The sequence below is a fragment of the Propithecus coquereli genome, unplaced genomic scaffold, assembly GCF_000956105.1.
Source record: "Propithecus coquereli isolate 6110/MARCELLA unplaced genomic scaffold, Pcoq_1.0 Scaffold241, whole genome shotgun sequence".
NCBI classification, from domain to species: domain Eukaryota; kingdom Metazoa; phylum Chordata; class Mammalia; order Primates; family Indriidae; genus Propithecus; species Propithecus coquereli.
The window spans coordinates 3,686,859-3,714,238 of NW_012147964.1; the positions used below are offsets into that span (position 1 = coordinate 3,686,859).

A 27,380-nucleotide genomic window follows, 5' to 3' on the forward strand; every position below is an offset into this window, starting at 1 on the left:
ATGAGGCGATCTTTAGTTCTCCAGGAGATAATTCGTATTTCTGTGGGTGCCTGGAGTTTAAGCAACTGTGTGGTCGGTGGGCACAGTCCCCACAAGACATGGCCGTTACTTCAGGCACGAGCTGCAAGGTCGGGGGTCCCCAGACCTCCCTCAGCTCAGACCAGCTAGCTACAAACCCAGGGGTCCCCACGACCATGCTCAGCCCCCAGAAAAGGACTCCACAGACAATGACAGTTTTATGACAGCAAAATGATGCAAGTTACAATCCATTGAGAAGAGAGCCCAGGGGGGACTCAGAGGCAGAGCTTCCGGTCACCGGTTCCTCCTGGAGTCCTGGGTGGGACATGTGATAATATGTGAAGGGTCTTCCCAAGCGGGAAAGCGCGCCTGAGCCTTCGGAGTCTAGCTTTTTATTGGGGCTCGATCACATAGCGCCAGCATGACCAGCCTTTCGTCTCCAGCGCTCCCGGAGGTCAGTACTGACACGGCACGGCCCCAGGCCCTGGTCACACGGCCTATTGTTAGACTGGGCTGTCCAGAGGCCAGCGCCTCCAGGCAAACAAAGATATGCCCATCACGCTGGACATTCCAGGGGCCTAAAGGTCACCTCCCAGCAGCTGAAGACCAGACCTCTCTTTGGGCGAGGCTACATTTCTTACTACACAATCAATGGACAGGAATCGTTTACACGTTCTGTGTTTTATACCTTGTACGCTTGTAAAAGAGCTCAAAGACAATGAGAGAGGCTGGGACCTCGAGAATCGGACGACACAGACAATGCTAGTGGGGTGGGCAGCCCCCAGCCTGGCTCCAGTGACTTCCCCACGATGGTTAATTTGATGTGTCAACATGACCGGGGCGACGGTGCTGTCCCCCAGGCTGGAGTGCAATGGTGCGATCGCAGTTCACTGCAGCCTCCAACTCCTGGGCTCAGGCAGTCCCCCCACCTCTGTCTCCCTAGTAGCTGGGACTACAGATACATACCACAAAACTCAGCTAATTCTTAAAGATTTTTGTAGAGCCAGGCTCTCACTATGTTGCTCAGGCTGGTCTCAAACTCCTGGGCTCAAGCGATCCTCTTGCCTCAGCCTCTCAAAGTGCTGGGATGACAGGCATGAGCCACCCCATGCCCGGCCTGGCATTCTTGCCCTGATGGAGACACCCACCTGGCAAGGAACTGAAGGTGGCCTCCAGCCAACAGCCAGTAGGAACTGAGGCCTCAATACAACAGCCCACAAAGATGTGGATCTTGCCAACATGCACTTGAATGAGTTTGGAAACATTCTTCCCCAGTTGAGCCTTCAGGTGAGACCACAGCCCCGGTTGACAGCTGGACGGCAGTCTTGTGGGAAACCTTGACACAGGCCACCTAGATTCCGGACCCTGAAAACCTGTGAAATAGGCCAGGCGTGGTGGCTCACGCCTGTAATCCTAGCACTCTGGGAGGCCGAGGCGGGTGGCTTGCTCAAGGTCAGGAGTTTGAGACTAGCCTGAGTAAGAGCGAGACCCCGTCTCTACTAAAAATAGAAAGAAATTAATTGGACAACTAAAACTATATAGAAAAAAATTAGCCGGGCATGGTGGCGCATGCCTGTAGTCCCAGCTACTCAGGAAGCTGAGACAGAAGGATTGCTTGAGCCCAGGAGTTTGAGGTTGCTGCAAGCTAGGCTGACGCCACGGCACTCTAGCCCAGGCAAAAGAGTGAAAGTCTGTCTCAAAAAAACAAAAAAAACCAAAAAAACAAAACTGTGAAATAAGAAATGCTATTATTGTTTATAATTATATATTTATTATATAATTATATTATATACTATATATAATTATAAAAAATAATATATGTTGTTTTAAACTGCTGCACACGAGGTCATTTGTCACACAGCAATAGCTAACTAATACACCTAGTTTTCCACTGAAAGGCACCTAGTACATTACTGGTCCCCTTCAACATTCTTTCACAGTTTTTCTCTGCAGTTGATTTAGGGACAGGGTATGAGTCTCCCGGGGCTGCCATAGCAAAGTGCCACAAACTGGGCAGGATTTAAAAAAAACAGAAATATATTATCTCCCAGTTCTAGAGGCCAGAAGTCTGAAATCAAGTGGTTGGCAGGGCTGGTTCCTTCTGGAGGTTCTAAGGGAGAATCTACTCCATGCTCCTCTCTGGTGGTTGCCGGCAGGCTTTGGCTACATTCAATTTCACTGTTGCATAATATTCTACCGTGTGAATCTATATCAAGGTACTAGTCTGTTTGTTCTTATCTACAGATATTTGGGTTGTTTTCAGTTCTTGTTTCCCTGTTATTACAAACAGCGAAGGTTTCAAAACCCAAATCAAACCCTCTCTCTTATATGGATGAGGAACTGACATAGCCCCAGAAAACATGGAGCAGGGACCTGTGGCTCTCAGTCCAGCAGCCTGCAAGAAACTGAGTCCTATCAATAGAGTGTGACTGAGTTTGGAAGCAGACACTGCCCAGGCTGACACCTTGGTGGCAGCCGTTGAAGCCTGAGCCAGAGAACCCCAGCCAGCTGAGCCACCTCCAGGTTACTGACCCACAGAAACTGTGAGATAAGAAAAGTGAATTGTAAGCTACTACTATATTTTGGGGCTGTTTGTTACACAGCAATAGCTAACTAATACACTGATGTTACATGATGTGTATTTCTTTCTTTTCTTTTCTTTCTTTCTTTCTTTCTTTTTTTTTTGAGACAGACTCTCACTCTGTCGCGCAGGCTGCAGTGCAGTGGTGTCATCACAGCTCACTGCAACCTCCAACTCCTGGGCTCAAGCGATCCTCCTGCCTCAGCCTCTGGAGTAGCTGAGACTACAGGTTCCCACCACCACATCTGGCTAATCTTTCTATTTTTAGCAGAGATGGGGTCTCCCTCTTGCTCAGGCTTGTCTCAAACTCCTGGGCTCAAGCGATCCTCCCTTCTTGGCCTCCAGAGTGCTGGGATGACAGGCATGAGCCACCACGCCCAATCTATTTCCTTCTTTCCTATCTATCCCTACCCACGGGCAGTTCTCATCCATTGCCGTATCCACTGTGTCCCGGAAACGGACTTTGTGCTGGCTGTTCCCTGTCCGTGGAATGCTTTCCCCTCCTTCTCCAAGAGGCCCACCCTATTTAAAAATGCAACCCCTACTCCACACACTCCCCAGCCCCCTCACCCCACTTTATTTTTCCTCTGTACTTACCATCTCCTAGCACAACATATATCTCACTCTGCCTCTCCGGTGCCTGCGGCAGAGCAGATGCCCCCAGTCACTATCTGTTGATGTCACTACTCCAGCCACTCATTTCACAGAGAGCAGCCAGCGCCAGTGCCCTGCCTGCCTCCCAGATCTCTGCTGGGATTACAGGGCTCCAGCGCCAGGTCCCTGAATTCCATCTGATCCTACATTCCAGGTTTGGCCTCAAGGCTCCGGAATCCTGATCCAGCCTTGTCGTCCGGGCCGGGAGCCAGCGGCAGCCGTTGGGCTGAGATTTTTTTAAAATCTGGCGCCGAAATCCAGCGCCGGGCGAGAGTGGCGGCACGGAGGTGGAGGGAGGGACTGTTCCGGACTGGGGGCTTCCCGGGCCGGGGTCAGGGATGTCTCACCCTGCACCCCCTAACCCCAAAGCGGACAGCAATTAGCCATTAACTTTGTAGCGCCCCGGGGCTCAGAGTGTCCCGCGTTCGGATCCTGCCTCTGCCACGCCCCTGCCGGGGGCGGGGGCAGGGGCTTGGTGGTGGTGGTGGTGACGGGGTCCCTGACTGGTCCCCAACCTCCCTGTGCCTCAGTTTCCCGTCCCGTCGCATGCCGTGCCTGGGGAGCCCGCGGAGTGGGCGGGCCAGCTTTGCGGGGTGTCCCAGACCTCGGGCTCCCCCCCAGCGAGGGCAGTTGGTGGAGTAGGGAGGTAGGGATGGGGGTGACCGCGGCCGCAGCTGTCGCCGCCCCTCCCGCTGGGCGCCAAGATTTGAAAGTTGCCTGACGCCTCCCAAACTGCTTGCGCGGGGCGGGTCCGGAGGGTGGAGGCTGAGGGGGAGGCCCGGGCCCCACCCACGGGAAGCGCAGGGTTTTCTGGGACTTGGAGTCCAGGGGACTCGCGAGGAGGGCTCCTGGTACCCCCCAGCCCCTACCCAGCGCCGAGACGGGGAGGGCCGGCAGTAGGTTCGAGACCCGAGTTTGCAGAGCGCAAGACTGAGGCCCAGGCCCGCGCAGTCAGGACGGGAACGGCGCTCCTGGGACAGGGAACAGCCCAGGCAAAGACCTGGGGGTGCGGGGGGTATTGGAGTGGGACATGGGTGGGACCTGCAGGGCCTCCCACGGCAGGTGAGTGGGGGTCAGGTCGGCCTGTGCCCAAGGCTGTGGTCAGGAGGGGGTGCAGATGGAGGGTGGGAAAGGGACCCCATGCCATCTCCAAACCTGTCATTCTTCTCCCCGCTGGCCCCCACCTCCTGTAGTATCGTTTATTATATTTCATATTTTGCTTTAAAGCTTCTCACGTTTTACCAACTGCCTTTATATTTTATATTCCTGCCCTTATGAGGGAACGAAACAGTATCAGGGCCTTAGATAGGAGGTCACAGTCTAGCCAGGCACCCCAAGGCTGGGGCCCATTTGGTGAGAGAGGAATGTTAGGCAGTGAATATTAGGTGTCCAATGAAGGTGGATACTTTCCCCCACGTCCTCAGTAGGTGCTCAGCGTGTGACTTGTTGGGGTCCCTGAGGGAGGCTGAGCTGAGCTCCCCAAGGGGTTAGGGTTAAGGTTAGAGGGAAGGAGGGGTTCTCCAGGCAGGAACACCCGGCCAGTTCTAGGGTAAGAGGAAGTGGTTCTCCAAATAGGGGCAATTTTGCCCTCCAGGTGACATGTGGCAAAGTCTGGAGACATATTTTGCTGTCATAACTGGGTGGAGGGTGCTTACCTCCAGACCCCACAACATCGAGGGACCTGGTCCCCAAACATCACTAGCATAGAGTTGGGGAAGGCCATTGTTTTGGAGTAAGTTCCTGAGCTAGTCCCCAACAGACCAGCCCCAACCAGAATGGAGTCACTCTAGGTGACGGGCAGAACTTGCAGGAGAGACACATAATCAAACTGAACTTTAGAGGATGTAAGTTTTCCAAAAAACCCAGGACGCCTGGGCGCAATGGCTCATGCCTGTAATTGCAGCACTTTGGGAGCCCGAGGCAGGAGGATCACTTAAGGCCAGGAGTTCAAGACCAGCCTGGGCAACATAGCAAGACCCTGTCCCTAAAAAAATAAGAAAAAACAATTAGCCTGGCATGGTGGCACACTCCTGTAGTCCCAGCTACTGTAGAGGCCGAGGCAGGAGGATGGCTTGAGCCCAGGAGTTGGAGGCTGCAGTGAGCTACGATGATGCCACTGCACTCCAGCCTGGGCGACAGAGCAAGACTCTATCTCTAAACAAACAAACACCCCGGAAGATTCATAGCAACCAACCCAGAGGGGCCCAGCCAACCTGAGCAGTCATGATAAGGATGTTCCTCGTGCATTTAACTCCATGAGGAAAGTAACTAAACCAACCGTCCACCAATCTATTTTTTGTTTCTTTTAGTTGGGAAACTGAGGCACTAGACAGCAACACAATGCTGCCTCCTAGTGGCCGAGCCTGGAGTTTGCCGCCGCGCTGCCGCGTCTCCCGCCGGACTACTTAACCGGGCGGGAGCAGGCCAGAGACTACAACTCCCGGCGCGTCCCAGCGCGCCCGGCGACCGGACTACAAGTCCCAGGCTGCCCCGCGGCGGCGGGCGGCGGGCGCGGCGCGGCGCCATCTTGCAGCCGGCGGCGCGGATTGAATGAGCCCGCCGAGCCCGGGCCGCCGTCGGGAGCCGCGCAGGCCGCGAGCCGCCGCCGCCATGGCCACGCCGCTGTCCGGCCGCGCGGGCGGGCCCGCCACGCCGCTGTCGCCCACGCGCCTGTCGCGGCTGCAGGAGAAGGAGGAGCTGCGGGAGCTCAACGACCGCCTGGCGCACTACATCGACCGCGTCCGCGCGCTCGAGCTCGAGAACGACCGGCTGCTGCTCAAGATCTCCGAGAAGGAGGAGGTGACCACGCGCGAGGTAGGGGCGCGGGCCGGCGGGCTCCCGGGGGGATTCGGGGGGCCCCGAGCGAGGGGTGCAGGCCGGGCAGGCCCCGCCCACCGCGGGGTCCGCGATCGTGGGGGACCCGTGAGCGGGGTTGCAGGCGAGGAGGGGTCCCGTTCTCTGAGGGGTTCCCGGGGGGTTCCGAACGAGTGGTGCAGGCTGGGCAGGCCCCATCCTCTCGGGGGATTTGGGGGGCCCCTAGCGAGGGGTGCAGACCCGGCAGGCCCCGCCTACTGCTGAGTCCACGATCTCGGGGGACCTCTGAGCAGGCGCTGCAGACGGGGAGGGCCCGTCGTTTCTGGGATCTTCGCGGGGGAGCCGTCAGTAAGGGGTGCACACCGGTGCCGCCCACCGAATGGTCTGCGATCTCGTGGGACCCCTGAGCAGGGGGTCAGGGGTTGAACCTCGTCCTCTCAGAGGCTCCCCCAAGATGTTTCAGGGCTCCCCCCCGAGTGAGGGGTGCAGACGGGGCAGGCTTGGCCTACCTAGGGGGTCCAAGGACTTATTAGCTCCCTGAGTGAGAGCTGCAGAGAGGGGTCCTCAGAATTTTAAGGCCCCGTGCATGAGGGGTGCAGACTGGGGCGCCCTACCCAAAGAGGGGTCCCCTGAGTATCAGGGTACAGTCTCCTGTGTGCCTCGTTCATCGTAGGGTTCCAAGGAGATTTGGGGGATCCTCTGGCTGAGGGGGTATAAGCCAGGGTAGACCCCCACCCCTAAGGGATAAGGGGTTCTCCAGGAATGAATCTGGGTGTTCGGGTATGTGAGTGGTGGGTGAGTCTCTGGTCTCCAAGGAGAGTGGGGGGCTCAGGCCCTCTGAGGGGGCTCTTGGAGCATTAGAGGGCCTTATGGAGGGGCCTTGGGGCAAGTCATGTGGCCTCAGTTCTCCATGGAACTTTGGGGGGGTCCCCCATGAATCCCTGAGAGATCAGCGACTGGGTGGGGGTTAGGCAGAAAGCTCCATCTTTGGGGGGCTGAGGGAGGGGTTCTGATGCCTTGTGGGGTTCCCATGAGAAACTTGAGAGGCCCTTAGTTTGGCCGTGAGGATACAGGTTGCCCCCAAGGGAATATGAAGGAAGGGGGTGACATGAGGTCTGCGGTCTCCTGGAGGGTTTGGGGGTACCAGGTGGGCCTGGGACTTCAGTGCAGACTGAGGGAGGAGGAGCCAGGAAAGCCCGCCTCCCAAAAGGATAGAGTGTTGGTGTCCTGGGGTCCTGTGTGGGACCTGTCCTGGGTGGGGACCCCTGCTGCCAGCCTCATCGCACCCCCTGCTGCCAGCCTCATCCCCAGGAGGCTCTTTCTTCCTCCCCCAGCCATGCCCAGTCCAAGGGCAGGTCTTCAGAATAAGGGGGCAGGCAGGAGCACCCTCACTTGGCTCCTACCTTGCGTCGAGGCACCTGGGTCCCAGTGTCCCCATGGGAGAGCCAGGCCCTACAGCTGGGCTTTACGGCTCTGAGCCTCCACGTCCTCATCTGGGGAATGGGCCAAGTAGTGGGCTTCAGGAAAGGAGCCGTTTACCCTCTGTGTGACCTTGGGCTAACCACTTAACCTCTCTGGTCTCAGTGTTCTCACCCTTAAAGTGGGTGTGATTGCAATACCTGCGTCTTGGAGTTGTTTGCCACAAGGATTGTTTTGTAAGATGAAAGCAATGAGATAAAGGGCTGTTCTGTTATCTTGGTTTAATAGTGCCCCAGGGACAGGGAGCTCAAAGAAGGCAGCCGTGCTTTCTGGGAAGCCGAAGGTCCCTGGCTGGTGGTTGTGTCCTAGCTGTTCGGGTCCCTGCTTTATCAGTCTCTCCGAGCCTTGGTTTTGCCACCTGTCCAGTGGTGGGAGGATCGTCCCGGCCGCAGGACGCAGCCCGATTCCCGCCTGCCGGACCCGTGAGCACATGGGGTCTGAGCTGGTTTCTTGCCATCTTTGGGCTTCTGTTGTCCCACCTGCAAGTGGAACAAACAACTGCAGGGACTTTAGAGGGGGAGTCTGGTGAGCGCTCAGGAGGCACCGGCACAGCCCCACGGGCCCAGCGCCCTGCCTGAGGGACCCTGGGCGGCCGCCTGTCCGGGCAGCGCTGGTGTTGTCCTTTGTTGCTGCGCTGGCTCAGGCTGGTTGGAATGTGGGAACAAGGGGGGCCCTAGTCCCTGAGGTGTCACTGCCGCCTTGTTGTCCAGCCGTGTCTGCAGGGGGACAGCTGGGAGATCTACCCAGTGCCAGTTGTCCAGGAACCGGCTGCCGGGGGTTAGGTGGTGAGTACCACCTGCCGGTCAGTGGGGGGCGCTGAGAACCCTCTGGGGAGAGGAGGGGGCATCACTGGGCTGTACAGAGGGGGGACCTGCATTGGCTGGGGGCTGCAGTGGGGGCCTTCTAGACAGGTGGGCCCGGTGGGGTTCAGGGGGCCTTGGGCCCAGGCTGGCAGGAAGGGGATGGGAGGCGGCTCTGAGTAGGAGGGACCTCGGGTGTCTGGTGCCTCCGAATGTGCACTTGACCTGCACAGTAGTGGTCTCACCTGGCTGGGTCCTGCCCCCAGGGGACATCTGACCCGGGCTAGAGATGGTTGTCGTTGTCAAAACTGGAGATGCCCCTGCGTGGCGTGGGTGGAGGCCAGGCATGCTCCCTGCTCTGCATCCCGAGAAGAGAACTACCCGGCCCACGTGTCATCAGTGTCAAGGTTGAGAAGCCCTGCTGGGGGTGGAGGATCGCTGTAGGAATGCTTTGAAGTTGCCTCTAATATTTCATAAACGACAACAGGTGTGGTACAATTCAAGTTCTGGTGTGAAAGGTGAACCAGACCCCGCCATGCCCCCGTCTTGCCCATCGGTGCACATCTTGCCCACTTTTTCCCCGTCCACGCCAGTTCTCTTCCTTTCATGCTTGGTCACGCACAAAACCAGGACCCCGTGTAAATTCGGCACCTTTCCCATGTGACGTTAGTCGACGTCATTTTTGGCCACGTGCGGATGTCACTGGAGGGTGTGGGGGGCTGGCGAGGTGGGTGTTTGTGGGAGAAGGATCCCTGGTTGCTGGGGTGGCGGCGGGAGCAGGGGGGAGAGGCAGGTACCCAGGGAGCCGCCCGGGAGGTGTTAAGTTCCTGCAGGAGGAAACTTGGCTTCGGTTTCTCTTCCCTTCCCCCGCCCCGGGTGTCCGGTGGCTGCTCAGGGCTACCCAAGGTGGACCCAGGGAGCTCGGAGCCAGGGCTGGGCTGGGGGAGAGTGGTGGAAGCAGGCGGCTTTTGAGGTGGCCCCAGGCTGGTGTCTGGATTTTCCCTGCAGAGGCGTAGTTCTCAACCAGGGCAATTTTGTCCCCTGGTGACATCTTGCAGCCGAGTTGTGCCACGCTGTGCGTCTGGGATCCCAGGAAAAGGCCATCTCGGGTTATCCAAATCGCCTCCCCACCGAGGCCCACACATGCCGACACATTTGTTGGGATTCCTCAAGCCCGACACGCGCACAGCGTCCCCGTCCCCCTCGCAGCCCTCACACGTGCAGGCAGTGAGGTCCTGCCGGGCACGCACCTGTCCCCTGGGCTGAAAGGGTCTTTGTGAGCTGCGTCCCCCTCTGGACAGGAACCTTCAGTGTCATCACAGTGCTGCAGACTGGGTGTTGTCGCTGGCAGATGTTTTCTGGAAAGGGCCAGGGAGTCAGTACAGTATTTTTGGCTTTGCAGACGGGCGGTCTCTACCGCTCAACTCCGCTGGCGTAGGGTGGCGCCACCTTAGGCCGTGGCTGTGTGCTAGTAAAACTTCATACACGCTGAATTTGCCTGTGTTACAAAATATCTTTTCCTTTTTCCTTTCCTTTCCCCCCCCAGCCATTTAAAAATGTGAAAACCGTGGTGGGCTTGCAGTGTGGGCAAAACGGTGGCGGGAGCTGGCCCTGGGGCCAGAGTTGGCAGACCTGGCTGTAGACACTTGCCTGATTAAAAAATAGCACCACGCTCTGAACTGATACCCATCATTTGTTCAGATTTCCTCAGTTTCCCCTGGTGTCGTTTCCTGCCCTGGGGACCCACCCAAGATCCCACATGACAATCAGTTGTCACATCTCCTCAGGCTCCTCTGAGCTGTGACATTTTCCCAGACTTCTTGTCTCTGATGCCCTGGACAGTCTGAGGGGGCTGGCCGGTGTCCTGCAGAACGTCTCAGTTGGGTTTGTCTCGTGTTTTTCTCATGGTCAGCCTGGGGTGATGGGATGAATAATACTTTAATGCAACATTTTTAAAAATCACAATTAATGCCAAAAATCTGCAACGAGCAAAATGTTGATACAAGTCATGTGTCGCATAACGGCAGGGACGTGTTCCGAGAAACGCATCATTAGGCGGCTGCGTTGCGCGATCACAGTGTGCTTACCCAGACCGAGGCGGCACAGCCCACTGCACACCTAGCGGTGTGGCCTGTGGCTCTGAGGTGCAGGTGACCGTAACGCAGTGGCGAGTATTTGTGTGTCTAAACGTATGTAAACACAGAAAACGTACGGTAGAAACACGGTATCACGATCTTATGGGGCCACCAGCCGGGCTCAGACTGACTGTTAAATGCCACCCCATCTGGATTTGCCTGGGACATTCTGGTTTGAACACTGAGTCCCACGTTGGGAGCCCCCGTGGTCTTGCGCATACTGGGACAGTTAGTCACCCTACCACGTGGCGTGTCCTCAGCAGCTCCCAGCCCACTCTGCTCAGGGGCCTTGTCTGTAAAGGGGGAGGTGGCCCTCTAGGGGCCCCCAAGCACAGAGGCTCGCTGTCCTGTAGGTTTGTGGGAGTGGCACAGCGTCCCAGGTGGGCCACACTGGGCTTCATTCTGTGTGTCATCCTAGAGCCTGTCTGTCCTGTTGGCACCACGTAGAGCTGTAGCAGTTCACATATCGTACGGTTCACCCAATCAAACTGTGTGGTTAAGTGTTTTTAGTATATTCAGAGTTGTGCAGCCACCACCTCTAATTCTAGAACTTTCTCATCACACTAAAAAGCCTCCTCCCATCAGCTGTCACCCTCAGTGCCCCCAGCCCCTGATCCCCTTTTTTTTTTTTTTTTTTTTTTTTTTGAGACAGAGTCTCACTCTGTTGCCCTGGCTAGAGTGAGTGCCGTGGCGTCAGCCTAGCTCACAGCAACCTCAAACTCCTGGGCTCAAGTGATCCTCCTGCCTCAGCCTCCCGAGTAGCTGGGACTACAGGCGTGCGCCACCATGCCCGGCTAATTTTTTCTATATATTTTTAGTTGTCCAGACAATTTCTTTCTATTTTTTTTAGTGGAAACGGGGTCTCATTCTTGCTCAGGCTGGTCTCGAGCTCCTGAGCTCAAACAATCCACCCGCCTCGGCCTCCCAGAGTGCTAGGATTACAGACGTGAGGCCACCGCGTCCGGCCCTGATCCACTTTGTCTCTGTGGATCTGCCTGTTCTGGACGTTTCACATAAATGGAGTCTCACACTGTGTGTCCTCCTGTGTCTGGCATCTCTCACGGAGCACGGTGTCCTCAAGGTCCCTCCATGCTGCGGCCTGTGTCAGAGCCTCCTTCCTTCTTGTGGCCGAGTGATGTCCTGTTACGTGGGTGGACCCTGTCGGGTTTATGCCTTCACGCTGGTGGACGCTCGGGTGATTCTGCCTTTTGGCTGTTGTGAGGGATGGCGCCGTGACCGTCCGTGTACAAGCTTCAAACATACGCGGACGTGTTTCCATTTCTCTTGGGTACACACCTAGGACCTACGGGGACTCCATGCTTAACCTTCAGAGGAACCGCCAGCCTGCTCTCCATAGCAGCCACACCGTGTTCCCTCCCCTTCGGCCACACGCCAGGGCTCCAGTTTCCCCACATCTGTGTGGCACTTGCGACTGTTTTGGTCAGTGCCCTAGTGGGTGTGAAGTGGCATCTCCCTGTGGTTCGGTTCCACATATTTTTAAACACATTTAAGTGCATGGTCTCGTGGGGCAGGGGGGAGGACAAGGAGGCCATGGAAATTCGAGCCGTGCTCCCAGCTGGCGTGTGTGACTTGGGCAGCGGCAGCACATGGGGAGGCCACGCAGGTGGCAGCTGTGGTCGTGGCGGGGTTAGGAATGGAGGCAGTCGCCTTTCACGGGCTGCGTGTGCATGCGAGTGCCCCCAGAGGGCCCTCATTAGGGACGGGTTTAGGAGGGCCCGGCTCCAACCGCCAGCTGGGCTTTGAACTTGGCCTCGTGAGCAGCAGGCTCTGGGAGGGGCTTTCCTCATCTGGTGGCCTGGAGGGCATCTGTCCCTTCTGCCTGCCCTGGTGGACCCTGGTTTTTCCAGTCCCCCCTCCTCCCCCCAGCCTTGATGGCTGCGCCAAGTCTCTGTGGGGACAGGTCGGGGTGGCTGGTGGAGTGAGCAGCTGGGGACTCCGGCCCCAGAGCACAATGAAGGGGGCTGGGGGGTTCTGCCCAGGAGCTTCCGCATGCCTGTGGGCTGGGACACAGAGGGACGTGCTGGCCTCGAGGGCAGGGAGGGGAGGTCGCAGGAAAGGAGGCTGAGCTGGGTCTCAGATGGAAGCTTGAGTTTGCCGTCCTAGTGGCAAGAGTCCTGGTGGCAAGAGCTCGAGTGCAGGCAGAGCATCCACAGATGGCCACCCGGGAGCTTGGTGACAGCACCGTCCTCTTGCCTGAGGCACATCACCGTGCAAACAGTGGCTTTTGTAGGAGCAGAAACATTTTATTAGACCAGTGACCATGGGACCCTGCGCTATGTCTGGAGACTGGGGGAGGGGTGCTCCCGGCATGGAACGGGTAGAGGCAGGGACGCTGCTGGGTTTGTGCGGTGCCCAGGACGCCCCACCCCAGAGAAGACGTGGGCCCGGTGTCCACGGTGTGGGGAGTGGAGAGACCCTGGGTTTACGTTCACACCGATTTTCTGGTTGCAGAAACTGGGAGCGTGAAGGGTGTACGTAATGAGCAGGCCTGTTGTAGCCATGGCAACGGCTGAGGGGCTGCGTGGCCGATGGGGCCTCTGACTGAGGGAGCAGGTGCCATCCTGGTGGAGGGGTGCTGCTGTGGGTCCCAAACCTGGCAGCTCCCTGTGCTGGGGGCTGGGGCGTGGGGAGGGCAGATAGATCGTCCCAGAGGGTCCCCACGGAGGAGGGGCCCCTCTGCCGGGTTTGTGCACGGTGCCGTGGGGCTGCTCGGTGTCCCTGGCTGTCACCCTCTTGCTCTGTGCATTAAACCTGGGGGGTCTGAGCAGTGCCAGTGGCCAGCCTGGGGGAAGGGTCTCCTTGGCCTTCACCTTGGCTGTGTCTCCCAAGGTGAGTGGCATCAAGGCGCTGTACGAGTCGGAGCTGGCTGACGCCCGGAGGGTCCTGGACGAGACGGCCCGAGAGCGCGCCCGGCTGCAGATCGAACTGGGGAAACTGAGGGCCGAACTGGAGGAGGTCAACAAGAGGTGAGTGGTCTCCGCTGGGCAGGTGCTGGGGCTGGTGTCCCCAGGCGACACTGACTCTAAGCCTGGACCTCCCCTGTCCTCTGTCTCCTGCCAGCGGCTGGCAAGTCACCTTGTTTCTGCTTCTGTGAAAGTCGTAGATGGTCACTGCAGAACGCGGGAAACGTAGGTAGTTTCCTGGAGAGACCGGCTGGGCTCCTTACAGCCAGGGCCGCAGCTGCGCGCGCTGCCATCCAGACACAGGCCACGCCCAGTGCACGGCAGTGAGATGCTTTTGACCTCAAGGGGCGTCCGTGCACGTTTCCCTGGTGTCACACGTTCTTTGGTTTTGTCCTCCTGCTGGGTGCCCCAGCATCCAGATGTGTGGCCAGGGCAGTCATGGGTCACTTAGGCTGTTCTTGTTCCCTGCCACTTCCCTTTGGGTGACAGCTGTGTCCACTGTCAGGAGCAGCTGCCTTCCTCAGCCTTTCCTCGAGACTCACCCGGTCCTGGGCACAGGGCACTGGGGACAGGCAGTTCAGAGTGAAGACAGAGGCGTGTTTATCTGCTGGCACCACAGGGGCCTGCGGGACACCGGGCTCAGCCTAGACTCGGGCTTCCCGCACCTGCCCTCGGACACTGCCTGCCATAGCCTCTGGCTGCCAGCGTCCACACACCCTCAAGCGCCTCTCCATCTGCCCTTTCCACATCAGCAGGGAAGGGACGGGCGTTCCTACTGGCTCCTTGCTCTCCCCGGAGCCCTGCACCCAGCAGTCCAGGCCCCGCTGCTGCCAGGAGGGGCGCAGCATTCCTGGTGGAGGGTTCCCCGGAGCTGGCAGTGCGGCTGGTGACCTGAGGAAGCAGTGCCAGACGGCTTGGGAATCCGTGTCATTCCCATATTGGAGTGTGGCCAACATAATGACCGGGACCACCGCGGATGGGTGGTGGGCAGTCTTCCATCTGCCCAGGCCGCTGGCTTCTGGGGAGCCGGCTTCCTTTCTCCAAGAGAAGCCACCTGCGGGGCCCAGGCTCCAGTAGGGACCATTTGCTCCCGGATGGTGGCCATGAGCCGGGGACCCAGGGACCAGGCACAATGTGGCCTGCTCTCGGTGTGTCCCACGCAGCGCCTTGTCCCGCAGGAGCAACTGGGGCCCGCGGCTGGGCCTGAGTGGGCCGTGGCTCCGGGCCGTCCGCCTCCTGCACCTGCCGTGGTTAGTAAGTAGCTTTATCGGCAGAGCCTGGGGACTGCAGGACTCTGGTGTAATTATACGACTCAAAGGGGATTTATGTGAGCTATAAAATATCAAAGCAGCCCTATGCAGGCCTGGACAGAGGCAGAGGCCACAGTGTGGGGGACGTTCCAGATGCCTCTGAGCTGTTCACTCAAGATACTGAATTTTATATTCTGTGAATTTCACCCCACTGTTAAAATTTTTTTAAAATACTACACTGTGCTGACCTGGGCGTTGAGGAGTCCTGATCTGCAGGTCTCTGGTGTGGCGTCCCCCAGCGCTGCTATCTTTCTCCACCTCGTTCCCGTAGCCCCAGACAGTCACCTTCCTGACGGTTGCACCTCATGTTTTTCTTTTCCTAACAAGTTCGTAGCCAGAACCCTGGGATGACAGAAGTGCGGGTGGCTCCTGGGGAGCCAGGTTCCGCCACACCACCCCCGGAGTGGCTGGCACACGGTCGAGGAAGCTGCTCAGCACCTCGAAGCCCTTAAGAAACAGGCGCTTAGGCCGGCGAGAGGCAGCGCCCTGCCTTCGGGTCGTGCCGTGTAGTTCTGTGGAGCCCCGCGACTTAGACAGGGTTGTGTAGGAATTCCTGGGTTCCCTGGTGTCTCTGCTCCCATCACCCCGGGTCTGAGCGATCTCAAGCCCAGGCCTGTGCTCTGCCGTCCCCTCTGCCTGGAAGGCTCCTCCAAGCTCCGCCTCAGGTCTCTGTCCCCAGGATCACCTCCCAGCCCACACGCAGGCCTTGTCTTCCTTCCCTGCTCTGGCATCCTCGAAACGCAGACTCCATCTGACAGGCAGCTGTGTTGCCATGGCCGCCCCCCCGCCCCCCCGGGAGGACACATGGTGTGACGCGGGGTGTGGATCCAGATGCATCGGTGGTGTGAGAACAGTGCCTGCCACTCCGGCTCAGGCAGGATTTGTCAGACAGATGATTCCAGTTTCCCCCAAGCCCCTGTGAAGATCCACCCGGCATGCAGGGTTTGCAGCCCTCTGTGAGCGTGAGCTCGGGGCTGTGGTGGGCTGCACCCCGAGACCCTCAGTGCAGGTGCACGCCGTGCCTGGACATAGGGCTTAGTGTCCCTCGTGGGATGTGGGCGACTTTGTGGCTGACGTCACTGGTTTCGATGCCGCCCCACCTCACACAAACTGATGCAGCATCTCCCGCATTCTGAGAGCCCCCAGCCAGACAGGGGTCACAGTGCCACAGCGGCGGCAGCCCTGCCCCGGTGGCAAATGCAGGGCACAGACGTGGCGTTTGCAGTTCGCCTGTCACAGGGTGTTTTTACTTGGCGGGAGCCCAATGCCTGGTTTGTCCAACTCCGGACCACGGGTTCCTCACTCAGAAACTTACTTGCACAGGCGGATGCCCGCCTGACCATCGCCCTGGCACCGGCAGGCTGGCCGGGCAGCCCCTGCTGCTTCTGTCGCAAGGTGCAGATCGAGCACGCGACCGAGACGGCAAGTTCAGACTTACTACAGATCCCGGGCAGGGAGGGCGCTGGGGTCGGGACGGCCGTCCTCCGTCCCTGGTTCACGAGAGGCAGGAATGTAGATTCGGCAGGGAGAGCGCGTGGCAGCTAGCAGTATGTGAAGATATGGGAGTAGCATAATCAGTGGGCAAATGCCCGAGTGGCCCGTGTAAAGGAAGTGGTGGCAGAAGTGGCAGCCCCAGCGCTTATCTCTGGCCTCGGGCTTGAGCCACCTGGGTGTGGCGTCCACTGCTAATGGCAGCAGCTTGCTGTGCTGCTCCCTCAACCTGGAGGGATTCTGTCCCCAGGGCACACAGGGTGACATCTGGGACATGTGTGATTGTCACGACATGGGGGGTGCTCCTGGCATGGGGTGAGTGGAGGCCAGGGACACTGCGCAGCACCCTGCAGGGCCCAGGACAGCCCCTGCCCAGAGAACGAGTGTCAGCAGTTGTGACGTTGAGAAACTGGGTGTCCATATATTGCTTGGAAGGGGCACAGTTTGTTCCTTGGGGGTCGGGAGTAAATGTTCAACCCCAAGATTAAGAATTACATTTGCAAATGTTCAAGAGCCTAAAGTCCACACCGTTAACGTTTGCATGTTAAAATGATCTGGATGTTTGCTATCTCAAATAGTTAATGTTGGAAATAATTTGGTTTAATGGTATACCAGGTGAGCCGCGTAAAATAGTTTAAGTTCCCAAACAAGACCAACTTTACAAAGGCCAGAGTTTTCATTTAATTTTAATAGAATGTACATTAATTTTTTTTAAAAACCCAAGTTCTTCCCAAACGATCGCTCCTGTGTCCAAAGTTGGCCAGGAAGGACATGGACGCCCAGGCCTCGGGGTTGGTGTTGGGCAGTTGCGTGTGTGGCCTGCGGGGCTCCCGGGGTGCAGAGCAGATGTGGGGGCACGTGGCCCTGTGGCCCTGGCAGGCGGCTCTGTTGTTCTCCGAGATCGGGTACGTCAGGGCCCTTGTAACCCTGAGTGCCCTGGGCTCAGAGGCCCCGGCGACCTTGTCCTTGGGCTTCCTGGTGCCTTGGCCAGCTTGCCCAGCACTGCCTGAGGTGCTCCCTGGGGCCAGTGGCCCTCGTGTGCCCCCACCCTCGCCCAGCTAACCTGGCCTCTCGACTTTCAGCGCCAAGAAGAGGGAGGGCGAGCTCACGGTGGCCCAGGGCCGCGTGAAGGACCTGGAGTCCCTGTTCCACCGGAGCGAGGCGGAGCTGGCCGCTGCCCTCAGTGACAAGCGCAGCCTGGAGAGTGACGTGGCCGAGCTGCGAGCCCAGCTCGCCAAGGTAGGCCGCGGCAGTTCCTGGTGCCCTCGCGCTCCCAGCGTGGGTGGTGGCCACAGGACGTCCCAGCAGGGCACGGGCGGCAGGCAGATTGTCACCTCCGCTTGCTGTCCTGTGTCTCTCAGGCAGAGGATGGTCACGCGGTGGCCAAAAAGCAGCTGGAGAAGGAGACGCTGATGCGCGTGGACCTGGAGAACCGCTGCCAGAGCCTGCAGGAGGAGCTCGACTTCCGGAAGAACGTGTTTGAGGAGGTGAGTCGGGCCCACCGTCAGCCTGGCTCGCTGCAGCAGTGTCCTGGGGCTGCCGGAGCAAAGCGCCTCATGCCAGGTGGCTAAAACAGCAGCATCCGCTCGTGGCTCTGGGGGCGGAAGTCTGAAGTTGGGGTCGCGGGGCTGCGTGCCTGCTGGAGGCGCCAGGGAGGGTCCTTCCTGCCTGCCCAGCTTCGGGGGCTCCGGGCATCACTGGCTTATGGCCGCATCACTCCAGTCTCTGCCTCCGTCTCCACGTGGCCCCTTCCTCCTGTGTCCATCCTCTGTGTGTCTCTTAGAGGGACACTTGTCCTTGGGTTCAAGGCCCACCCGGATAGTCCGGAATGATCTAATTACATCTGCAAAGACCCTGTGTCCAAATGAGATCACAGTCACAGGTCCCGTGGGTCAGGACGTGGACACATGTTTTTGGGGTCACCATTCAGCCACCCCAAGGCCTCCCTGTTAGAGGCAGGGGTGAGGCCTAACTGCTTCCTCTCCCACCCTCCAACCTCAGCTCTGGGCCTGCGGCTCCCTGGGCGGTGGTGTGGGAGCCCCTGCCCGTGAGACCCTCCGGCCCCATCTGTCACAGAGCCCATTGTGCTGTCGCTGCCAGAGCAGAATGCCTGGCTGGGGCAGGGCCGCTCCTGCACGCACTGCCCGGGAAGAGCTGTCGGCGGGAGGATGTCCTGGCAGCTCGGGAGCAAGGCCCAGCTGCGGCCAGGCCCAGTGAGCAAGTGGGCCGCCACGGGAGCCGGGCAGAAGGCCGCAAGGGGCGTTGCGGGGGAGCCTGTGAGTGGACCTGGGGGCGCCACTGCGAGGGGACCCACGAAGAGACCCGTGAGTGAGCCAGAGAAGACACCCTGGAGGGAGTCTGCGCACAGACCCCTGAGCGCACCTGCGAGGGGACCTGGACCCATCGGGGAACCAGTGAGGGGACCCAGACCCGAGCCTGAGCGGGAACCTGGGGAGAGACGGGTGAAGGAGCCCAAGTCTTCTGGGGAGCCTGTGGAGGCCCCCAAGGGGGGACCACTGAAGACACCCGCAAGGAGAGCCGCGAAGACGCCCCTGATGGAGCTCGTGCGGGGACCGCGGAGGCGGCCCGTGAAGAGGGGGTCCTTGAAGAAGCCTGAGAGGGGACCTGGGAAGAGGCCCCTGCAGGAACCCAAGAAGAAACCAGTGAAAAAGGGGTCCCTGAAGCCCCCCCTGAGGAAGGGGCCCCCGAGGGGCATGGGACAGAGGACAAGGCCTGCGTGGGGCGCGGTGAGCTGCGTGTCCGCGAGCGCGGCGGGGAGGGTGCGAGCTGCCCGCGGGCTCGGGGCTGGGCTGCCAGCCTCCGTCATTGTTTGGAAAGGTGGCTGCAGCCCTCAAGCGTTTCTGCTGTTCATATGAACCAGTCACACAGCGACAAGTGACTGATTTCTGTGCTGGAGTTTGGTGCAGTAAGAAGGGGACGTTCCCTTCCCATGGATCGCGAGCTCTGGGTCGGGCCACTGTGGCCCGTGGCCGGGGTTGGGGGGGCACCATCAGTAATTCGTTTTCTTAAATAACAGCTTTTATGACCTCTAATTCCCACACCATGAAGTTCACCTTTTTAAAGTCTACAATTCAGTGTCTGTCAGATCTCCACAGGGTTATGCACTAAATTGTACACTTTATTCCAGAACATTCCATCACCCCCAGAACAAACCCTGTCCCCAACAACGGTCAGCCCTTAACTCCTCCCCAGCCCCTGGCACCCACGAGTCCACGTCTCTGTGGCTCTGCCTGTTCTGGACATTTCATATAAATGGAGTCTCACACTGTGTGTCCTTCTGTGTCTGGCGTCTCTCACTGAGCACGGCATCCTCAAGGTCCCTCCACGCTGTGGCCCGTGTCAGAGCCTCATCCCTTTTCATGGCTGAGTGATGTTCCAGCGTGTGGAGGGACCGTGTTGGGTTTGTTCACTGTCTGTGGATGGGCATTTGGGCTGCGTTAGTCTGTGGCAGTCACAGCTGCGCTGCCGTGAGCGCGTCGGTGGTGACTTGTGAACGGGGAACTGGGTGGCTGCCTGGAGGTCCTCAGTTGGGACCTTGTGAAGCCTTCCCTTGGGCCTTGTGCTGGGAGTGTTCCCCGGCAGCCAGGTCACCAGGCTCTGTCCCCAGGAGGTGCGGGAGACACGGCGGCGGCACGAGCGGCGCCTGGTGGAGGTGGACAGCAGCCGGCAGCAGGAGTACGACTTCAAGATGGCGCAGGCGCTGGAGGAGCTGCGCAGCCAGCACGACGAGCAAGTGCGGCTGTACCGGCAGGAGCTGGAGCAGACCTACCAGGCCAAGGTCGGCGGGGTGGGCATGGCGGCGGGGGGCGCTGGGGACCCCGGCCAGCACCTGCCCCTCACCCGCCCGTCTCCCCGCAGCTGGACAACGCCAAGCTGAGCTCTGACCAGAACGACAAGGCAGCCAGCGCCGCCCGCGAGGAGCTGAAGGAGGCTCGCATGCGCGTCGAGTCCCTCAGCTACCAGCTCTCCAGCCTCCAGAAGCAGGTGACGCACTGGAGACCCCCCCCCACTTGCTGTCACCTGGAGTGTGCGGGCTCAGGGCTCTCCTGCCTCTTGGCGGTTGATACAGTCCGCGTGGCACCGGCGATGTCCCCTACCCTTCCTCCGCATGTGCTGCTGGGCCCCCCGTCCTCTGGGCTTGGTCTCCCTTGAGGGGCCTCCTCGGCAGCCCCACAAGAGACTGGGGATTGGCTGCATGTCTGTGACCCCTGGCCGCTCTGACCTGGCCACCTGCCCCGTCCTCAGGCAAGTGCCGCTGAGGACCGCATCCGGGAGCTGGAGGAGGCCGTGGCTGGGGAGCGGGACAAGTTCCGGAAGATGCTGGACGCCAAGGAGCAGGAGATGACGGAGATGCGGGACGTGATGCAGCAGCAGCTGGCTGAGTACCAGGAGCTGCTGGACGTGAAGCTGGCCCTGGACATGGAGATCAGCGCCTACCGCAAGCTGCTGGAGGGCGAGGAGGAGAGGTGGGGCAGGGCGGGGCAGAGGGGCCAGGTGACAGCGCCTTTATGACCTTGTTGGACCTGATGCCATCAGGGCTCCCACCGCCAGCCACTCCCTTTCCTCCTCCTCCCCAAGGCTGAAGCTGTCCCCCAGCCCGTCCTCACGCATCACCATCTCGAGGGCCACCTCGAGCAGCAGTGGCAGCAGCGTGGCGCTGGCTGGGCGCCCGGGCCGCAGCAAGCGGAAGCGGCTCGAGGCGGAGGAGTCCCCGGGCAGCAGCTCGAGTGGCCTGGGCAGCAGCAGTAGCAGCAGCGGCTTCCACCTGGCCCAGCAGGCCTCGGCCTCAGGCAGCGTCACCATCGAGGAGGTCGACCTGGAGGGCAAGTTCGTGCAGCTGAAGAACAACTCGGACAAGGTGCCGGAATGCTGCGCCCGGGCCAGGGTAGGGGAGGGCCCCGCGGAGTCCCTGTCCCGGCGGGCACGTGACAAGCATGTGGTGCCTTTTCCAGGATCAGTCTCTGGGGAACTGGAGGATCAAGAGGCAGATCTTGGAGGGGGACGAGATCGCCTACAAGTTCACGCCCAAGTACGTCCTGCGGGCCGGCCAGACAGTCACGGTAGGTGGCAGGGCGAGGGTGGCCGCTGGCGGCATGAGTGGGTACGGGAGGGGCTCAGACTCAGGACATGGCCAGGGCTGTGCCACAGTTGCACCACTGGGCCTTCCCAGAGCCTGAGCAGCATGCTTGGCGTCTGTGTGAAGCGTGACAGTCACAGCCTGATAGGCCTCAGACCCCAGCTCGGCCCCTGTTTGCCGAGAGCACTTGGTCAATGTGAACCTTAGTCTCTCCTGTACCCTGGGGACTGTCATCCCTGGACAAGCCCAAGCCAGACTAGAAGGGTTGAACGGCCGAGGCACTAAAGGGGGCTGTGTGGTAGGCGGCCAGTCACTGGCTCATATCCCCAGGACAAGAGGTGGCATTGACGGGGAGTGTTCTTGGGTCCCCAGGTGTGGGCAGCTGGTGCAGGGGTGGCCCACAGCCCCCCGTCGACCCTTGTGTGGAAGAGCCAGACCAGCTGGGGCGCCGGGGAGAGCTTCCGCACCGTCCTGGTCAACGCTGACGGAGAGGTGGGTGTGGGATCCGGCTGCAGCCCAGGGGCCTGCAGAGCCATGGCAGCTCTGGGCCTGATCCCAGGATGGTGTCCGCGGCCCGGTCGTGCCCCGACAAGAGCATCCGACGTGGGCTGGGAGTCTGGCACTGGGGGTGTTGAGTGTCGGTGGCTCTCGTCTCGCACAGGAAGTGGCCGTGAGGGCCGTGAAGCAGTCCTCAGTGGCGCGGGAGAACGGGGAGGAGGAGGAAGAGGAGGAGGAGGCGGAGTTTGGCGAGGAGGATCTCTTTCACCAGCAGGTAGGGCCCATGTCCACTGGCAGCCGGGGTAGCATCAGGGCAGAGCGAGCTGGGTCACGCACGTGCACATGCACGCACCCCACATGCACACACGCTGTGCTCGCTGGACCCCGGTGAGATGCTCACTGGGCCACAGGGGCTGGGCTCTGCTGAGCGCCTGCACGGGTGGGCTCGGGTGGGGAACTGTCCCTGCCTCCTTGGTCCTGCCATCGTGTGGATGCTGGGACATCACGGACCCCAGGGTGTGGGCCCGGGGTCCCCTGGGAGGCGAGGTGTTGAAAAGCCAATTGTGCCGCATAGCAATGCTGGGTACAGCTCCTGGACTCTCTAGGACCACACTCCCTCTAGTCTAAGACACCAGTCACCAAAGTGGCTTTGGAGGGAGAGGGAGAGTCTAGAAACCACACTTGTATTAAATGCACACATCATAGCAATCCTCTGATTTTTGGAACATAAAGTCACACATGTAGCCTACAATCAGGGTAATGGAGAAATGGAAGGTTCTGGAAATAGGGTTTGCTGTGGCAGAAGCTGCTGAGCCTGTCACCTTGTGAGCCAAGTTTCCTGTGGTGCTCAGCCCCCCAACCTGGCCCAGCCCCTCCCCAACAGGGAGGACGCGGTGGGGACAGCCAGCTGCAGGCCTGGCCAGGTGAGCCCGGCACCCCCCAACCCCTGGCCTGACCACTGTCGTCCTTCCGTCTTTCCTGCAGGGGGACCCGAGGACCACCTCGAGAGGCTGTCGCGTGATGTGAACTCAGCACTCCTCATTCACACATCTTTCTTTGCCCAGAGCCACTGAAAACTATTTTTATATCATTGGCTTTCTTTATTTCTTGATACATTTCTAGAGAATTTTTAAGCAAATTGCCAGGACGTGGGTGTGGGCCTCTGCTGATCTTTCCCACGGTGGGTGCCCTCGGACCCTCCCTGTCACCACCCACCACTAGCCAGGAGACCTTTCTTAGTACTTTCCCCCGATTTCACCGTGTGGTTCAATCTGAGGCCCAGGGCCAGGACCCTGGGGGCTGGGAGGGCTGGTGGGGCCGCTTTGCTGCCTCTGCCTCGAGTGTAGGCTGGGCCGGGAGGGGACAGGAAATGGCCCCTTGGGCCTTACAGCGGGTAGAGAGCAGAAACTGCCGAAGAATTCAGTGGTTGTGGGTTTTATTTTTTTAAAGCTTTTTAAAAACCAAATTCAGAGTCCAGGTTCTGACCTGGCAGGGCAGGGGCCCGGCCTGTGTCGTGGCTGCCACTGTCCATGGCGGGAACCCACCACGCGACCAAGAGTCGGGTGCTGACGGTGTGGGATCAGCCTGGTTCCAGGGCAGATGTATTCAGGGAGTTCATAGTGGTTTCTGTTCTGGCGACGCGGGCGCAGGCTGGTGTCTCTGACCCTTGATTCTATTTTCTGGGCCTTGATTCTGGAGCTTTCTACAGTTCAGTTCCTAACCCTGCAGGACCAACGGGGGAGGAGAAAGGACACACAGGGACAGTCCTGCTCTAAGACTTGCCAGGATGATAAATGGGAAGGGGACGAGCTGAGGGGACACGGTGGCTGACCCCGGAGCAGAGGCCTTGAGCTTCAGAACCGCTGTCTGCGGTACCGCCAAGTCCTGACCCTTCCAGAGGAGAGTGATTTAGGGCGGGCCCGGCCCGCTGGCCCGCGCCCTGGCTCCCTGTGTGGCGCCGTGTGTAGTGTGGTCTCCTATGTGTACATACGCATATATCGGTATTGTAGCTTCTACCTGTAACTTTCTCGCTGAACTTGTTTCTCAGACAGACATGCCAACGCCAGCTGCCTCCCATCCCGACCGCTCAACCCCAGACCAGCTTCCAGCCACCCAGCGCCCCCCCTTTGGCAATAGCTTCCTGTTTACGCCCCCCACATAGATACACAGAAGTTATTTTTTTAATGGATATTTATTTTTTTACATTGGTCAGTACACAGATTGCAGGGACCCCGCTTCAGGGGCTCACACCAGGGCCTCGAGGGCAGGCTGGCCATCCCCCCAGGGGGAGGCGCTGGTGCGGGGTCCCCCCCCAATGGCAAACTTCCTTCTGAAAGTGCAGCTGAGTCTTAAAGACGCAACACTGAGCCATGTGCGATGCCCAGCTCTGCTGGGCCTCACGGTCGTTGCAGGGCAGGTGGTGCTGCTGAGTCACATGTCTGGCTTCCCTGGGGACTTGCTTTTGGTGAGGAGGGAATTGGAGGCCTGAGCCCCAGGCCGGGAAGGTGCCAGTGGCTGATGGTGAAATTGCTGCTGCTGCACCTACACTGGCGCCTGAGGATCTGCCAGCTGCCCTTGCTTCCAGAAGTCCCCGGTTTTTTCTGTGGTGACTGCATTCCCCGGGCTGTGGGCTCTTTCCCGGTGTTGCGGGAAGTGTGTTTTACCAAAGCAATTCCTTCTGGAAGGTCCAGACAGGCTTAACTACTGTGCTCTGAGTCAGGTAGGTCTGTGGGGAGCTCTGCCTGCCCTGGTGGGTGCATCTCCCCCTACCCCACGGGGGGGGTGTGTCCGCCAGGGCTGGCAGGGCTCTGTTGGGCCGCTGAGAAGCAGGAACGCTGGTTCCAGGTGCTACCCCTCTTCCCCACCCTCAAAGCAGGAACTGCCCGGACCTGACCAGCCGTCCTTCGTGCAAGCAGGGGTTTTGGAGGGTGGGTCTTGGTGGTCCTGACATGTAGTGGGTTCTGCACTGGCTTCAGTCACATCCTATGTATTTTGGGGCCCCTGGGGGTGCAACACCATATCCTGGAGTTGGGTCTGTGATTTGCTGAAACAGACTTGCAGGCCGGCCTTAGGGACAAAGGGAGAAGGCCCAGCTGTCCAGAGAGACTGCCGGGCCCCTCCTGCGGCACAGCCCCCGTCCCAGGCCCACGGACACCCTCCCCCCGACCCCTGGGTGCACAGAGGTTGCTCCAGGCAGAGTCTGACCAACTCCAAGCTGGTCTGGGTCCTTACCCCACATTTGCCTCAAGTAGAGCTGGAAGTGGCCCAGGTGCTGGGGGTGCCGTAGCTGGTGGGGGTCGGGTGGGAGTTAATTGGGTGGCCAGTTGGTGATTGGAGCTTAATGGTGGTCATTGGTAATAAAGTATTTGTAAACAGCAGAATCCAATTTCACAAAGCTGGCCTGGGAAATGGAATTTGTACTTGTTCTCAAATCAGCTTATTAGCTGTGTGCCACTTAGAACAACGCGCTGCAAACGGTCCCTCTGTGCGAGTCCATGTTGGGCGACTCCCAGTACAGTGCTCTTCCTGAGGAGGCTTCAGAGTCCGGCCCACCCTTGGCCAGGGAGGCCCTTGGCTGCTGGAGCGGGCTTCGGGGCACAGGCCTGGGTCAGCCCACTGAGCCCGGGAGCCCTGCCGTCAGAACCCAACTTGATCCTATACCTGTTTTCACGCCAGTGACGGCTTTGACTTGGGTTTGTTTATAACCTGCCCCTGGACAGCAGTTGTATTTAAAGATCTGAGCGGGACTCACAGTCCTCACGGCATCGCCACTTCAGCGTCGTCATCCACGCATCCAACGGAGCATCACAGCACAACTTGCAGGTGGACTTGGACTGTGAGAACTACGAGCTGGCAGAGACTTCCAGAGATTTCGTTGGTTTTTAAGATGCATGCCAAATGTGTGGTCTTTTTTTTCCCCCAATGATTTGTAATATACATTTTATGACTGGAAACTTTTTTGTACAACACTCCAATAAACATTTTGGTTTTAAGTTCTGCCTCTGTCCCTAGTGAAGGGGTTGTCTGGGACCCCAGCCACCGGCGGTGCTCAGAGTCCTGTCCGCGTCAGTTCCAGTCGAGTTTCCACGCGGCCCGGCTCCGAGTCACGTCACGTGACCGCTTCCTGGCTCGACACTGCAGCGCGCCCGGCGTCTTGTGCGTACGCGCAGCAGGCCCTGCGGGACGGGACGAGGGCGGGGCCAGTGCTGTGTCCCGCTCCGCCTCGGAGTCTCGACACTGTAAACAAGCTCTCGTGGGCGATGGTTGGCTCGCCTGCGCATGCGCGGAGGGCCTACGCGCGGCCTTACGGGAGTTAGTTGTGTCGCCCTGACTCCGTTTCCCGTCGTGCCTCGGGCCGCCCACTTCCGGCGCGGCTACGGGCCGGCGGGCACAGTCTCATGGGGGTTGTAGTTCGCCCCTCTGGACTCCGTTTCCCGTCGTGCCCCGGTCGACCAGCTTCCGGTGCAGCTACGGGTCGGCGCGCGCGGCCTCGGCCCTGTTGACTTTGCGGAGCCATGGAGGGCGGCTTCGGCTCGGATTTCGGGGGCTCGGGCAGCGGGAAGCTGGACCCAGGGCTCATCATGGAGCAGGTGAAGGTGCAGATCGCCGTGGCCAACGCCCAGGAGCTGCTGCAGGTGCGGGGCGGCCGGGGGCGGGGCCGGGGGCGCCCCTGAGGGCGGGCGTCGCGACTGAGGCCTCGCGTTTCTTCACAGAGGATGACGGACAAATGTTTCCGGAAGTGCATCGGGAAGCCGGGGGGTTCCCTGGACAACTCGGAGCAGGTGAGCCCCTTGGGGTGGGCGTCGCGGGGTCGCGACCGGGGGAGGTATGGGGGGGCGTCTGCGCGTGTGCGGGTTAACGGGCGGCGGGGAAGAGGCCGCTGCGCGTGCGCGGTCTGCAGCCTCGGCGCGGCGCGGGGCGGGTCCGGGGCTGAGCCGCGCGCCCCCTTCTCGCCCGCAGAAATGCATTGCCATGTGCATGGACCGCTACATGGACGCCTGGAACACCGTGTCCCGCGCCTACAACTCGCGGCTGCAGCGGGAGCGGGCCAACATGTGAGCGGGATGCCCCCACCCCGACTGCGTCTCCACGGACGTGCTTGGCGCGGCGGGGCCCACACCGCACGTGGGTCCTGCCTGCCCTGGTTTAAGGAGGTTGTACCGCTGCTGGGACAGATGGGACTGTGTTCCCCCAGCCCCTCCCGGCCCCTGCCGGTGAGTGCAGCCTGGGTCTGGGGGCGCCGAGCCTTCCCTAAGCGGCACCTCCTTCAGGCCTGGGAGTTGCCGGTGTGCCCAGGTCAGCCTCACGCCCTGGGCAGGGAACCCTTGTTTGGACCTTGGAGTTGGGGGTGATCAGACCCCACCTGAGCTGTGACCTCCTGAGAACTGACTAATAAATTTCTAGGGCGAAGGCAGAGAGAGATCCCTGTGCGGTTTCCCTCCTGAGGGGTCTTTGGGAGGAGGTACGGGTGTCCCCAGAGCCCCAGCCCAGACTGGGCCTCAGCCTCCCCTGGGTGGGGGCGGTGTCTGTCTCTCCTTTCGGTGCTGCTGTGTGGGTCAGGGGGATTGTGGTGTGCAAC

At 59.7% G+C, this 27,380-nt stretch overlaps 2 protein-coding genes across 2 annotated transcripts; both read left to right on the plus strand.

The window, feature by feature from the left end:
- The first annotated feature begins 5,768 nt into the window (after positions 1-5,768).
- Positions 5,769-22,905, plus strand: LMNB2 (lamin B2). The gene is made up of 12 exons (XM_012646307.1): positions 5,769-6,067; positions 13,332-13,468; positions 17,289-17,445; positions 17,568-17,693; positions 19,835-20,005; positions 20,086-20,211; positions 20,473-20,693; positions 20,806-21,085; positions 21,180-21,287; positions 21,677-21,796; positions 21,966-22,076; positions 22,787-22,905. The coding sequence occupies exons 1-12, from the start codon at positions 5,804-5,806 to the stop codon at positions 22,826-22,828; spliced, it is 1,863 nt and encodes a 620-aa protein (XP_012501761.1). The 5' UTR covers positions 5,769-5,803; the 3' UTR covers positions 22,829-22,905.
- Positions 22,906-26,205: 3,300 nt separating this feature from the next.
- Positions 26,206-27,212, plus strand: TIMM13 (translocase of inner mitochondrial membrane 13 homolog (yeast)). The gene is made up of 3 exons (XM_012646148.1): positions 26,206-26,436; positions 26,515-26,583; positions 26,762-27,212. Exons 1-3 carry the CDS (start codon positions 26,317-26,319, stop codon positions 26,858-26,860), a joined length of 288 nt encoding a protein of 95 aa, XP_012501602.1. The 5' UTR covers positions 26,206-26,316; the 3' UTR covers positions 26,861-27,212.
- Positions 27,213-27,380: the final 168 nt, after the last annotated feature.

Coding starts and splice junctions, on each gene's coding strand:
- TIMM13 (XM_012646148.1), top strand. CDS start 26,317: ATGGAGGGCGGCTTCGGCTCGGATTTCGGGGGCTCGGGCAGCGGGAAG. Junction 26,437..26,514: donor ACGCCCAGGAGCTGCTGCAG/GTGCGGGGCGGC, acceptor GTTTCTTCACAG/AGGATGACGGACAAATGTTT. Junction 26,584..26,761: donor CCCTGGACAACTCGGAGCAG/GTGAGCCCCTTG, acceptor TCTCGCCCGCAG/AAATGCATTGCCATGTGCAT.
- LMNB2 (XM_012646307.1), top strand. CDS start 5,804: ATGAGCCCGCCGAGCCCGGGCCGCCGTCGGGAGCCGCGCAGGCCGCGA. Junction 17,446..17,567: donor TGCGAGCCCAGCTCGCCAAG/GTAGGCCGCGGC, acceptor TGTGTCTCTCAG/GCAGAGGATGGTCACGCGGT. Junction 22,077..22,786: donor AGGATCTCTTTCACCAGCAG/GTAGGGCCCATG, acceptor TCTTTCCTGCAG/GGGGACCCGAGGACCACCTC.